General features: G+C 34.9%; 1 protein-coding gene across 3 annotated transcripts in view; it reads right to left on the bottom strand.

Annotated features, from left to right (window-relative positions):
* Positions 1–11575: 11575 nt before the first annotated feature.
* Positions 11576–13513, bottom strand: part of LOC144440901 (centriolin-like) — an 84052-nt gene continuing 82114 nt past the window's right edge. For all 3 annotated transcript variants that reach the window (XM_078130347.1, XM_078130348.1, XM_078130349.1), the window contains exon 43: positions 11576–13240. In XM_078130347.1, the coding sequence (XP_077986473.1) occupies positions 13092–13240 (149 nt within the window). In that variant the 3' untranslated portion in view covers positions 11576–13091. The remainder of the gene's footprint in view (positions 13241–13513) is intronic.

Raw genomic sequence — 13513 nt, 5'->3', positions numbered from 1 at the left:
AGGGAATCACTAATTATGCAAATAACTCATTAAACTAAAAAAAAATATGGTAACAGGCTTTTTTTGGACAAGCGTGCTTTCTTAGGTTAATGTATGTGCCAAATTATACGGAATTTGAAGAGTGCATGATACTGCTTAATTACTGAATATCGTTCATTATTCAAAATACTTATTAAAGGTAAAAGTTGTAGCAACAAACTTCATAGAACAAGTGCGTATTATTATGGTTGATATATGTACCATATTATACAAAATTTGAAGCTTGCATTTTAAAGATACAACCTAGTTACCTAAAATAATTAATTATGAAAATATTTCATTAAAACTGTAAGCTATACCAACAAATTGTATAGGACATATCCGCCTTGCTACTGTTAACGTATGTACTAAATTATATTGAAATTCAAGTATGCATTCTTATGATATATACTAATTACCGAAAATCATCAATAATGCAAATTAGTTATTAACACTGTAAGTACAACAACAACTTTATAGGGCGCTTAAAGTTTGTTATGTTTAATGTATGAAGTAGATTATATTGAAATTGAAGTATGCAGTCTTAAGATATAACCTAATTATCGAAAATAATTGATTATGCAAATTATTCACTAAATCTTTAAGCGAAATCAACAACTTTTATAGGAGATATGCACTCTGTTATGTTTAACGTATGTAGTAAATTATATTGAAATTGAAGTATGTATTCTTAAGATATAACCTAATTAACGAAAATCATTAATTATGCAAATTATGTATTAACACTGTAAGGTACATCAACAAACTTGATAGGACATCTGCGTTTTCTTATGCTTAACGTATGTACTAAATTATATTGAATTTGAAGAATGCGTTCTTAAGATATAGCCTAATTACCAAAACTAATTAATCATGCAAATTATTCATTAACGCTGTAAGGTACATCAACAAATTTTATAGGACAAATGTATGTTATTATGTTTAACGAATATACTAAATTGAAGTATGCAGTCTTAAGATATTGCTTAATTAGTTGATTTCATTGATATGCAAATTTCCCTAATTAACATGAACAGATCTCGCTCCAAAGCTAATCAGGTCTAGCCATTACCCCAAATATTATATGTACTAAATTTCATTATAATTGAGCCAGCCGTTTTTAAGAAAATGGTGACACAGACAGACAGACAGACAGACAGACAGACAGACAGACAGACAGACAGACAGACAGACAGACACACACACACACACAGAGACAGACAGACACACACACACACACAGATGGACACATGACAGACACAGACAGACAGACAGACAGACAGACAGACAGACAGACAGACAGACAGACAGACAGACAGACACCTTTTAATACCTACCGTACCCTTACGGGAGGTAAAAATTAGCCTCAGGTTGTAGTTCACACGTGAACGGAGAGTGGGTGACACGTGCCCCCTCCCTACATACACGTTACTGTATATGTCATACACACTGATAAGTCACTGGTGGTTTTGTGCGCTCTCTCAGTCCCAGCTATTGAACGTAAAGTATCCCTATTAGTTAGGAGATATTGAAGATCGAAGGAAGAAACACGCTCGGCTGTGTATAAATGTGGAAATATTCTGAATATTTTGCTGGTACGTACTGTTCAAATGACACATACTGTATGTACTCCCCAATACTCTCTCCCCATAATTCATCATCACCTTCCCTTATGAGATATTTCCATCCGCCATGATTATATTAATCTAACGTCATAAAAACACACCACCAAATCACTTTAGTATTACAGTTTTATCACATTTACAACAATCAAAAGATGCCAGCATTGTTGAGGCCTTTCCCTTCTTCTCTTACCACTTATATTAGCTGATATAAGTTTTGCCCACTAAATATTGGCGTTTTTCTGCTGACCAATGAAAAAAAAAACCTCCCACTGAAAAAACCGTGTACGAACATTTTTTTTTGCAAGAACAACTTATTTGGCTTCACCTAAATTAACAACGTAACGATAAAAGCTTTCTATCTGATGCAGTGAACTTGGTGCAATTTGCGGTCACTCACGGAACAAAATGAACAAACGACAATAAACATATAATAGGAAACAGATGTAAATAAATAAATCGTGCCAAATTCACAACATCAGATTTCAACTAGAATAGTTTATCACGCGTCGTCGATGCCCAAACCACGTTTTTCGTCTCCAATAACATGTAGTAAAATTCATAAACTAATAATTATGTGTAGTAGAATAAGTTATCTCTGTTATTACTCTATTGTTTGCATATCAATGCGCATTTCACACCTCTATAATTATATGATTTATTATAGCATTACTGTATTACACAAGTAATTTATTCATAGCACGTAGCATACAATTACCGTATTGTGCGTGATAAAAGGAGCCGGAAATAGCTAAAGTAATAGGGCCCGGTATATGATCGTTCACATCTGCATAATGCATGTATACGTACAACAGATATAAACAATATTTGGCGCCAGCAATTTATGTGTAAATAAATAAGGTGTAAATAACTACGATTACCATGGTGTTTGGAAAGTAACTTATTCCAGAAAATGACCACTATAATTCAGGCAAACTAAAAAAAATAAGAATAATGTTTGTTTCCGATAACACGACTTCAGAAAATAGGGTAGGTAGGTTGGAATTTTCTTTTCCTTTAGTTATTAACATACAGACTGGGAATACGATTTAATTAAGATTTAATTGACCAAAGATACTTTGGCAATACAATTTACACTGAAATAGAAGTAAATTATCACCATTTTACCTATTTGAATGTAAAAAAAAATGTTGAAATTTACATAGTAATTAACGAAATATTGAGAAAGCACAGGTCAAAATGAAAGAGAGACAATTATATTAGTTGATGAGGTTGTACACTAGTATTTACATAATCCAGCTATCATGCAAGGCCGCATCAAAACAATTCGTAAGAACTTTTACGGACCCTATAAAACAGCAGAATTCAATTCACCTGTGAACTATCGTCTGAAATAAATAAAATTTATCCCAAGGTACTTCATCATAATAGTTTATAGCCATGGTAAACTTAGAACGGCATATTTAATTGGCAGTACGCCATATATTCAATTCAATTCAATTCAGTTCAATTCAATAACTTTATTATCCGTATATGAATGCGGAAATTTGTCTTTCGGCTCAAAACACAATTTACAAACAATTCACACAAGTACAATATATACATGTACATATACATACAGTGAGTTTAAAATGACTTTACAGTGAGTTTAAAATAGACACAGCTGTTGGAACGAACGATTTTTTAAAAAGGTTTTTCCTCGCAAGAGGCATTCTGTAACGGCGACCAGATGGGAGCCTAGTGAAAGAATTATGTAAGGGATGCATATAATCATTGACTATTTTCTGGGCTTTCCTGTTAACAGCCGTATGATAATGACATGCCAGTGTTGTTTGACGACAGCCAATGATCTTCTCTGCTGTGTTTATAATACGACAAAGTTTACTCTTGTTTTTAACCGTGAGATTACCATACCAAAAGATTATATTGAAAGTCAAAACACTTTCAATAATAGATCAATACACCAATTGCAGTACGTTCTGACTGACATCGAATGACTTTAATTTCCTAAGGAGATATAGTCTCTGTTGAGCCTTTTTCGCAATATAGTCTGTCACGGTTTTCGGCGAAGGAGAGCTTGCCATCGAGAATTGACCCAAGGTATTTGAAACTCGTAACAACATCAACAGAGTCTCCATTCATTGATACAGGTGTAAATTGGTCAGTTACTTTATGTGCTACAACTAATTCTTTTGTTTTTGAAACATTCATTTCTAAAAAGCTGTCTTTACACCAATTCTTTAAAATGTCACAAAAACATTCAGCTAAAGAGTCTTCATCAAGTAACAGACCAACAAGTGCCATGTCATCGGCAAATTTAAACAGACAACTTATTGCAGAATTACATCGCATGTGATCAGTATAAATTGAAAATAATGTTGGTGACAACACGCAACCTTGGGGAGCACCAGCATTCAGTACAGTTTCATCAGAAATATAACCATTGAAACAAACCCTCTGAGGTCTGTCTTTAAGAAAGTCATGGATCCAGAGAACTAAATTAGAATTAACATTTAACTCAATCAACTGTTTTAATAGAATGTATGGCTGTATAGGAATGCGCTGGATCGGAGAAGTCTATCTATGAACAGAATCCGTACGTACGCATTCTTACGTTCTAGATGTTGTACAATTAAGTTAAAAAGTGTGATAGATGCATCCTCAACCCCCCTGTGTGCTTTGTATGCAAACTGGAAGGGACCTAACTTGTCAACTACATCACTGAGCAAAAACTTCCTAACTATACCTTCCATGCACTTGCACAAAATTGACGTCAATGCAATTGGCCGGTAGTCGTTAGGCTGTTTAGGGTTGGGCTTCTTTGGAACTGGAATGATTGTGGATGTCTTCCCATGGGCGCGGAACAACATGGCAATTTAGGAGTATTTGAAAAATGTAGGTGAATACAGGACTGAGTTGTCTAGCAAAGGATTTCAGAACCCTAGTTGTGATTCTATCAGGGCCAGCCGCTTTGTTCCCAGTTAACCTTAAAAAAACTCGATTCAATATCACCTTCAGAAATATGAATGGGATCAGGTTGGATATTCTGACATAATTCTAAACATTTCTTGCTAAAGTCAATTGTATCAAAACGAGCGTAAAAGTTATTCAGTTCGTTTGAAAGGACAGATATAATCTGTGTTGAATGGAGTTTGCTGTTTACTTTGTTGTTTCCCCATCATAGTTTTCAATCCATCCCAAGCAGCTTTAGCATTACCAGTTTTTAACTTGTCTTCAACCTTTGATTTGTATTTGTGTTTTGCAATTCTGGCTTGTCTTCTAAACTCTTTCTCCTTTTCTCTATACTCCTCCTTATTGTTATGCAAAAATGCTACTCGTTTTTCGTTCAAAGTCATCTTCAACTCCTTTGTGATCCAGGGTTTATTATTCGGGAATGTACACACTGATTTATTCTTAACAACAATGCCTTCACAGAACTCAATATAGCAGGATATGGTATTCAACTAGTTCTTGTGGATTGGAACACTTTTCCTTAAACATATCCCAGTCAGTTATTTCGAAACATTTTTTTAGTTCTTCGATATATTCCGGCGACCAAATCTGAATAGTTTTAATTTGTTGTTTTTCAGTTTTTAACTTTTGCCTGTATTTCGGAAGAAGGTGCACTACCGTAACATTGTGATCTGAGCGCCCTAGAGGTGGTCTCCCAATCGATCTATTTTCGTCATTGACTATAATACAACACTTCAACATGTTTTCATGTGCAAAACAAACAAACAAACAAACAAACAAACAAACAAACAGACAAACAAACAAACAAACAAACAAACAAACAAACTAACTAACTAACTAACTAACTAACTAACTAACTAACTAACTAACTAACTAACTAACTAACTAACTAACTAACTAACTAACTAACTAACTAACTAACTAACTAACTAACTAACTAACTAACTAACTAACTAACCATTAATCATCGGAAAACTAGTTAAATTATTTTAAGAAGCTAAAAAGGAGAAATATCTCTTGACGGTTCTCTGAAGGTAAAATAGCAGCTACTTATTTTGTGGATGTTATATGCATCAACTGTCAACAGATGATAAACTGTAAAGTTAGAAAGATATATAGTTGGCACGTTATGTAAACTTAGGCATTCTGTATCATAATGTGTTCTTTTGTTACTTTATTATACTTTAAATTCATACAATATTTACTTATAAACAAAGTTTGATGACAAGTTATTCACAGTATACATGTGAGTGTGAAATACATTCATACTTCAAATAAAATGGCAATGTGAACTGTAACTTTCAGTTATCTCATAGGTCATTCCATCTGTTTGTTCAGTCATGCAGTTATAAATTTTAGGTATTTAAAAAAAATCGACCTTCAAATCTACACTTTTATATCTAACTCATTTATTCATAACAATCGACAACGATATCTGACAAATTTATATCGCCCCTCACAAGTTAATTATAACAGAAGACATGGATTGTACTCCAGACAGATTGTAAATTGCTTTCCGCTTCATCTGTTGCCGATAACCTGACCGACCCTCGTTTATCATGCCAACCCATTGCATTCTAACCCTAGTTTATCACGTCAACCCATTGCTTTCTAACCCTAGTTTATCACGCCAACCCATTGCATTCTAACCCTAGTTTATCATGCCAACCCATTGCATTCTAACCCTAGTTTATCATGCCAACCCATTGCATTCTAACCCTAGTTTATCACGTCAACCCATTGCATTCTAACCCTAGTTTATCATGCCAACCCATTGCATTCTAACCCTAGTTTATCATGCCAACCCATTGCATTCTAACCCTAGTTTATCATGCCGACCCATTGCTTTCTAACCCTAGTTTATCATGCCGACCCATTGCATTCTAACCCTAGTTTATCATGCCGACCCATTGCATTCTAACCCGAGTTTATCATGCCAACCCATTGCATTCTAACCCTAGTTTATCATGCCGACCCATTGCATTCTAACCCTAGTTTATCATGCCGACCCATTGCATTCTAACCCTAGTTTATCATGCCGACCCATTGCATTCTAACCCTAGTTTATCATGCCGACCCATTGCATTCTAACCCTAGTTTATCATGCCGACCCATTGCATTCTAACCCTAGTTTATCATGCCGACCCATTGCATTCTAACCCTAGTTTATCATGCCGACCCATTGCATTCTAACCCTAGTTTATCATGCCGACCCATTGCATTCTAACCCTAGTTTATCATGCCAATCCATTGCATTCTAACCCTAGTTTATCATGCCGACCCATTGCATTCTAACCCTAGTTTATCATGCCATCCCATTGCATTCTAACCCTAATTTATCATGCCAACCCATTGCATTCTAACCCTAGTTTATCATGCCAACCCATTGCATTCTAACCCTAGTTTATCATGCCAACCCATTGCATTCTAACAGGTTGTGTTTTAATGGCGAGTTAAGTTTATATTATACGTAGAATTATTGTCATCATAACTAAGCTTCTAAATAAGTCATATCCAGGTGCAGCCAACAGGTAGGTTTGTGGTTTTCATTAACTATATGTTGTTTCAGACCAAAAATGATGATTTTAATAGAATCGCCCCCCCCCCAATAATTGTGCGGAGTTTGTTTAGCTGTTCTTATGTGCAGTGGTGAAGGATATCTGCTCTTCATCCCTCCCACTGGGTTGCAACTTACCTGCCAGCCCACAGTCCACCCAATACTGTGAATGATTTAAAGCACTCACGACCAGGAAAACGTTTGTGCTATCCACTATACCAACAATTCGTTTCCATAGTATCAAAATCAGGACTTACCCGCCGCAATTCTTCCTTGTTTGCTCCCCGAAAAATTGCCCACCCACTGAAAAATTGCCCACCCACTGAAAAATTGGGTAAGAACAGATTTTTACAAGAACAGTTTCGTTGACCGTACCAAAATCAAGATAGGACTGAAATACCTGAAAACTCTCCGTAAATCCGTCGGGATCCGGGAACAGACTGATAAAACTCTGGACCTGGTATGCTTTAGGGCGAAAGCTAAAGGCGCCATAGCTTGAAACAACTTATCGAATGCCCCCCCCCAACTGTTCCAGGTTCTATCCCAGTTGTTTTGACTTTTGTGACACGTGTGAGATGTTACATTATAAATAATCAATATCTTATAATCTGTATATCCCCAGAAACACCCCTGTGAAATTTCAGCCAAATCAACCAAGTTCTTTTGGAAATATAGACTTTTTGACCAAATATCACATTTTCACCCTAATTTGCATATTACTGATGGGATCATCGTGTCATGAACATTTCTGAAACTAAACATCCCCAAGAATCCCCAAAAAATTCCCACTAAATTTCAGGCTGCCAATTAGTTTTGGAGTTTAAGTTTTTTAACCAAAAATCACATTGTTTGACCCAAATCACACACTAGTGATGCGATCATTTTGATTTGAACAATTTCCCAACTAGACACCCAAGGTAATATACCCACCAAATCTCATGGCAATCACGCCAGTGGTTTTTGACTTTAAGTTGTTTACACACACACACACACACACACACACACACACACACACACACACACACACACACACACACACACACACACACGCACGCACGCAGCACGCACGCACACGCACACAGACACAGACACAGACACAGGCACTTCGTGATGTCTATAGCACTACTGAACCTTATCAGTGCAGTTGTGCTAAAAATGACATTTCTTGACCCAAATCACATACATGTGATGCAATCATTTTGCGTTGAACAATACCAAGGCGGCTTTTGAGTTTAAGTAATCCACACACACACACACACACACACACACACACACACACACACACACACACCATATCAGTTCAGTTGTGCTAAAAATCACATTTTACCCAAATCACACATCGGTACAATTTGAACAATTTCCCAACTCGACAGCAAAGGTAATATAACCACTAAATATCATGGCAATCCGTCCAGCAGTTTTTGACTTTAAGCTATTTACACACACACACACACACACACACACACATACATACATACATACATACAGACACTTTGCTATACCTATAGCACTACTACTGAACCTAAGAAGTTCAGTTGTGCTAAAAACCATTAATTATGCAAATAATTAATCAACGTTCATTGGATCTTTACAACATTTGACTACATCAACAACTATACTATATTTAGACTAGGTTTTACAACATGCTGACTGCATCAATGACTACACTATATTTAGACTAGGTTTGACAACATGCTGACTGCATCAATGACTAGACTGCTAGTATATTTAGACTAGGTTTTACAACATGCTGACTGCATCAATGACTAGACTATATTTAGACTAGGTTTTACAACATGCTGACTGCATCAATGACTAGACTATATTTAGACTAGGTTTTACAACATACTGACTGCATCAATGACTAGACTATATTTAGACTAGGTTTTACAACATGCTGACTGCATCAATGACTAGACTATATTTAGTCTAGGTTTTACAACATGCTGACTGCATCAATGACTAGACTATATTTAGACTAGGTTTTACAACATGCTGACTGCATCAATGACTAGACTATATTTAGACTAGGTTTTACAACATCCTGACTGCATCAATGACTAGACTATATTTAGACTAGGTTTGACAACATGCTGACTGCATCAATGACTAGACTATATTTAGACTAGGTTTGACAACATGCTGACTGCATCAATGACTACTATATTTAGACTAGGTTTCACAACATGCTGACTGCATCAATGACTAGACTATATTTAGACTAGGTTTTACAACATGCTGACTGCATCAATGACTAGACTATATTTAGACTAGGTCTTGCAACATGCTGACTGCATCAATGACTAGACTATATTTAGACTAGGTTTTACAACATGCTGACTGCATCAATGACTAGACTATATTTAGACTAGGTTTTACAACATGCTGACTGCATCAATGACTAGACTATATTTAGACTAGGTTTTACAACATGCTGACTGCATCAATGACTAGACTATATTTAGACTAGGTTTGACAACATGCTGACTGCATCAATGACTAGACTATATTTAGACTAGGTTTTACAACATGCTGACTGCATCAATGACTAGACTATATTTAGACTAGGTTTTACAACATGCTGACTGCATCAATGACTAGACTATATTTAGACTAGGTTTTACAACATGCTGACTGCATCAATGACTAGACTATATTTAGACTAGGTTTGACAACATGCTGACTGCACCAATGACTAGACTATATTTAGACTAGGTTTTACAACATGCTGACTGCATCAATGACTAGACTATATTTAGTCTAGGTTTTACAACATGCTGACTGCATCAATGACATAGACTATATTTAGACTAGGTTTTACAACATGCTGACTGCATCAATGACTAGACTATATTTAGACTAGGTTTTACAACATGCTGACTGCATCAATGACATAGCCTATATTTAGACTAGGTTTTACAACATCCTGACTGCATCAATGACTACTATATTCAGACTAGGTTTTACAACATGCTGACTGCATCAATGACATAGCCTATATTTAGACTAGGTTTTACAACATGAAGACTGCATCAATGACTACTATATTCAGACTAGGTTTTACAACATGCTGACTGCATCAATGACATAGACTATATTCAGACTAGGTTTTACAACATCCTGACTGCATCAATGACTACTATATTCAGACTAGGTTTTACAACATGCTGACTGCATCAATGATATAGACTATATTTAGACTAGGTTTTACAACATGCTGACTGCATCAATGACTACTATATTTAGACTAGGTTTTACAACATGCTGACTGCATCAATGACATAGACTATATTTAGACTAGGTTTTACAACATCCTGACTGCATCAATGACTACTATATTCAGACTAGGTTTTACAACATGCTGACTGCATCAATGATATAGACTATATTTAGACTAGGTTTTACAACATGCTGACTGCATCAATGACATAGACTATATTTAGACTAGGTTTTACAACATGCTGACTGCATCAATGACTAGACTATATTTAGACTAGGTTTCACAACATGCTGACTGCATCAATGACTATACTATATTTAGACTAGGTTTTACAACATGCTGACTGCATCAATGACATAGACTATATTTAGACTAGGTTTGACAACATGCTGACTGCATCAATGACTAGACTATATTTAGACTAGGTTTGACAACATGCTGACTGCATCAATGACATAGACTATATTTAGACTAGGTTTGACAACATGCTGACTGCATCAATGACATAGACTATATTTAGACTAGGTTTTACAACATGCTGACTGCATCAATGACATAGACTATATTTAGACTAGGTTTTACAACATGCTGACTGCATCAATGACTAGACTATATTTAGACTAGGTTTTACAACATGCTGACTGCATCAATGACATAGACCAAGTACAACCAGACCAAACAATCAACTGTTGCACAAAACAACCTTACTTTATCTATGACTGTCTATCACTTTATTGGCCTGAGGACATTTTATCTCAACAAGTTTTTAAACCTTACTTTTCAAAATCATTAATCATTTTAACTCTTCTTATGTATCATGTTCTTTTCTCTTCAAAGAATCCACACACTCACAAATTAAGCAACTCGTCCAGATAGACAATTTTATTTTTTAAAACAATATAAGAATTTTCGCTGATGCTGATGATGAAAATTACAAAAATACAGATTTTAGAGAAATAATCAGTGATACATATGTTTACAAGTAGAGTGGTGTGACAACTATAAATACAAAATATAGAAAATCAATTAATCAAAGTAGATGTTGGCTAGTCTTGATTTCACAAGTAGTGTCATTTACAAAATACACTCTCATGGCAAGAAGTATGGAGAGAAAGAATTAGAAGAAAAGAAGATGTCTACGATGATGATGGTGATGATGATGATGAAAATGATGACATTAATGATGATGATGATGATGATGATGATGATGATGACAAAGGTGCTGAAAATAAAGATAGAGACAGATAGAAGAAAGATAGGAATAAGTAGAACAAAAGTACAAATATTTGGAAAAAACTGTACAAGTATGACAAAGATTACAAGAAATATCTTGAAGTTCAAATTCAAATATTGTGAATTTTGGTGACTTACAGTAGTCCCTGAGTATCTATCTACCATAAACATAGTAATAATATAGCCACTGTACTCATATGCAAATATACAATGGAATCAATTTATTTACATTTATGATAAGTAGCAAAAGTAGTATACAAAATCACGATTCATTTAAACCAATAAGAAAGACAGACTGTGTAAGTATATACTTCAAGAAGATTACATGAAAATTTAAAAGTTATAAAATGTTTTAAATTAAATACAATAATCAGAAAACGTACAACCTGTACCATAGCAGGAGTAACTGATATGTAAAACACTCTCATTTTATTAATATATCAAAACTTGGGATCAGATATAAACATTGTAATTTCAGTTAGTTTAGTCTCAAAATATATGTTTTAACTGCTGCCAGCTGTGATAGAATTAAAAAAAGGACAAACTATGTCCGGAAGACTCAATTGTTTGGAGTTAAAATGCAGATTTACAACTCATATAAAATTACTTGAAAATCAAAAAAAAATAATGAGTAGATTTCAGTTGTCAGATGGATATGGGTCAGTTTTAAAATGCACTGAATCTATCTATTTGTTGTATTAATCTAGAATACTGATTAATATGTGGATTATGTCAATATAGTGGTAATACAGACACTTCTTATATTTGGTACTTGCAAGATTTGTATGAGTACAACATTTATTGTTTACTTCCATGTTTGACTACAGTATTTAGTATGAACACATACTGTTTTAAATGTCATATCAAATGACTATCAACATGTTATTTTCTGGTTCCAACATGCATTGTGTTAAGTGCCATTGTTTATGTTGTTACTTATGGGCTTGTTTAGTCTTTATTATATTGGAACTAACATTTTCATCATGAAATGATGGAAAGACCCGTGAGTGATTTTATAAAACAAAGATTAGATGTCATCAATGACAGAGAGGGATTTTTCTCCTAAATCCAAGGTATGGTCAACTATCCTTCTGAGTAGAATGTACAGAATGCATGGTATTGTATGGGGAGATGCACAATACATCTTTAGCTTTGAACTGATAACATGCCGTCTGGTAGTGGATGTTACAACCTTTTTTTTTGTACTTGACTTGAAAAGGTTTTGAATCCATCGTGTTGGCCAATCATTTCAAGTGTCTTAATACAAGGATGATATGGCACAGATTAGTTTCTGTCATGTGATCATCTCTAGACCAATAACTGCATTAACAAGCATGGCAAGACAACTCTACAACCTGGATCAAAGTTGTGTCTAATCCATTCTTTACAACATCATTATATTGAAATAACATTCAAGTTTTCTCCTTTGAAAACATCGTTAAGCAAATTCTACACTGCAATGTTTGAAACCTTGTACAAATACATTAATCATTTATAACTAACATTTCTAGTGATCTGGTCCATTCCCACTGTAGTGCTCACCACTACTTGTTCTAGTCTCTGAGTCTTCTAGTATACTGTTCTTTCCAAGCCTTCCAACGGAATCCATGAACTGTCTCATTCTTTGATCTGATGCCTTGCCCTCTGAGCTTTCCCCTGTAATGAAAAAAGACAACGTTTACACATGAAAATTGATGTAAGGTTTAATTCCAATCTGAATCAACTGTTGTGGCAATGTTAGCATTGCCCTTTTTTTTTCTCTGTTTCTCATGACCAAGCTGACTGGCTTAATATTTCTTGATTTTGACCAAAATTTAAAGAATTATGCCATCTAAAGACAGACCACAAAAAAACTATAACTTCGCTGCTGGAAAGATGGAAACACCATATGCACATGTGACAAGCTTTTTAATGATGCCTTAACCTTGA

Source organism: Glandiceps talaboti, chromosome 10 (assembly GCF_964340395.1).
Source record: "Glandiceps talaboti chromosome 10, keGlaTala1.1, whole genome shotgun sequence".
In the NCBI taxonomy this organism is placed as follows: domain Eukaryota; kingdom Metazoa; phylum Hemichordata; class Enteropneusta; family Spengelidae; genus Glandiceps; species Glandiceps talaboti.
The sequence above is the reverse complement of the archived record's forward strand: the minus strand, read 5'-3'. Positions and strand labels throughout refer to the sequence as shown.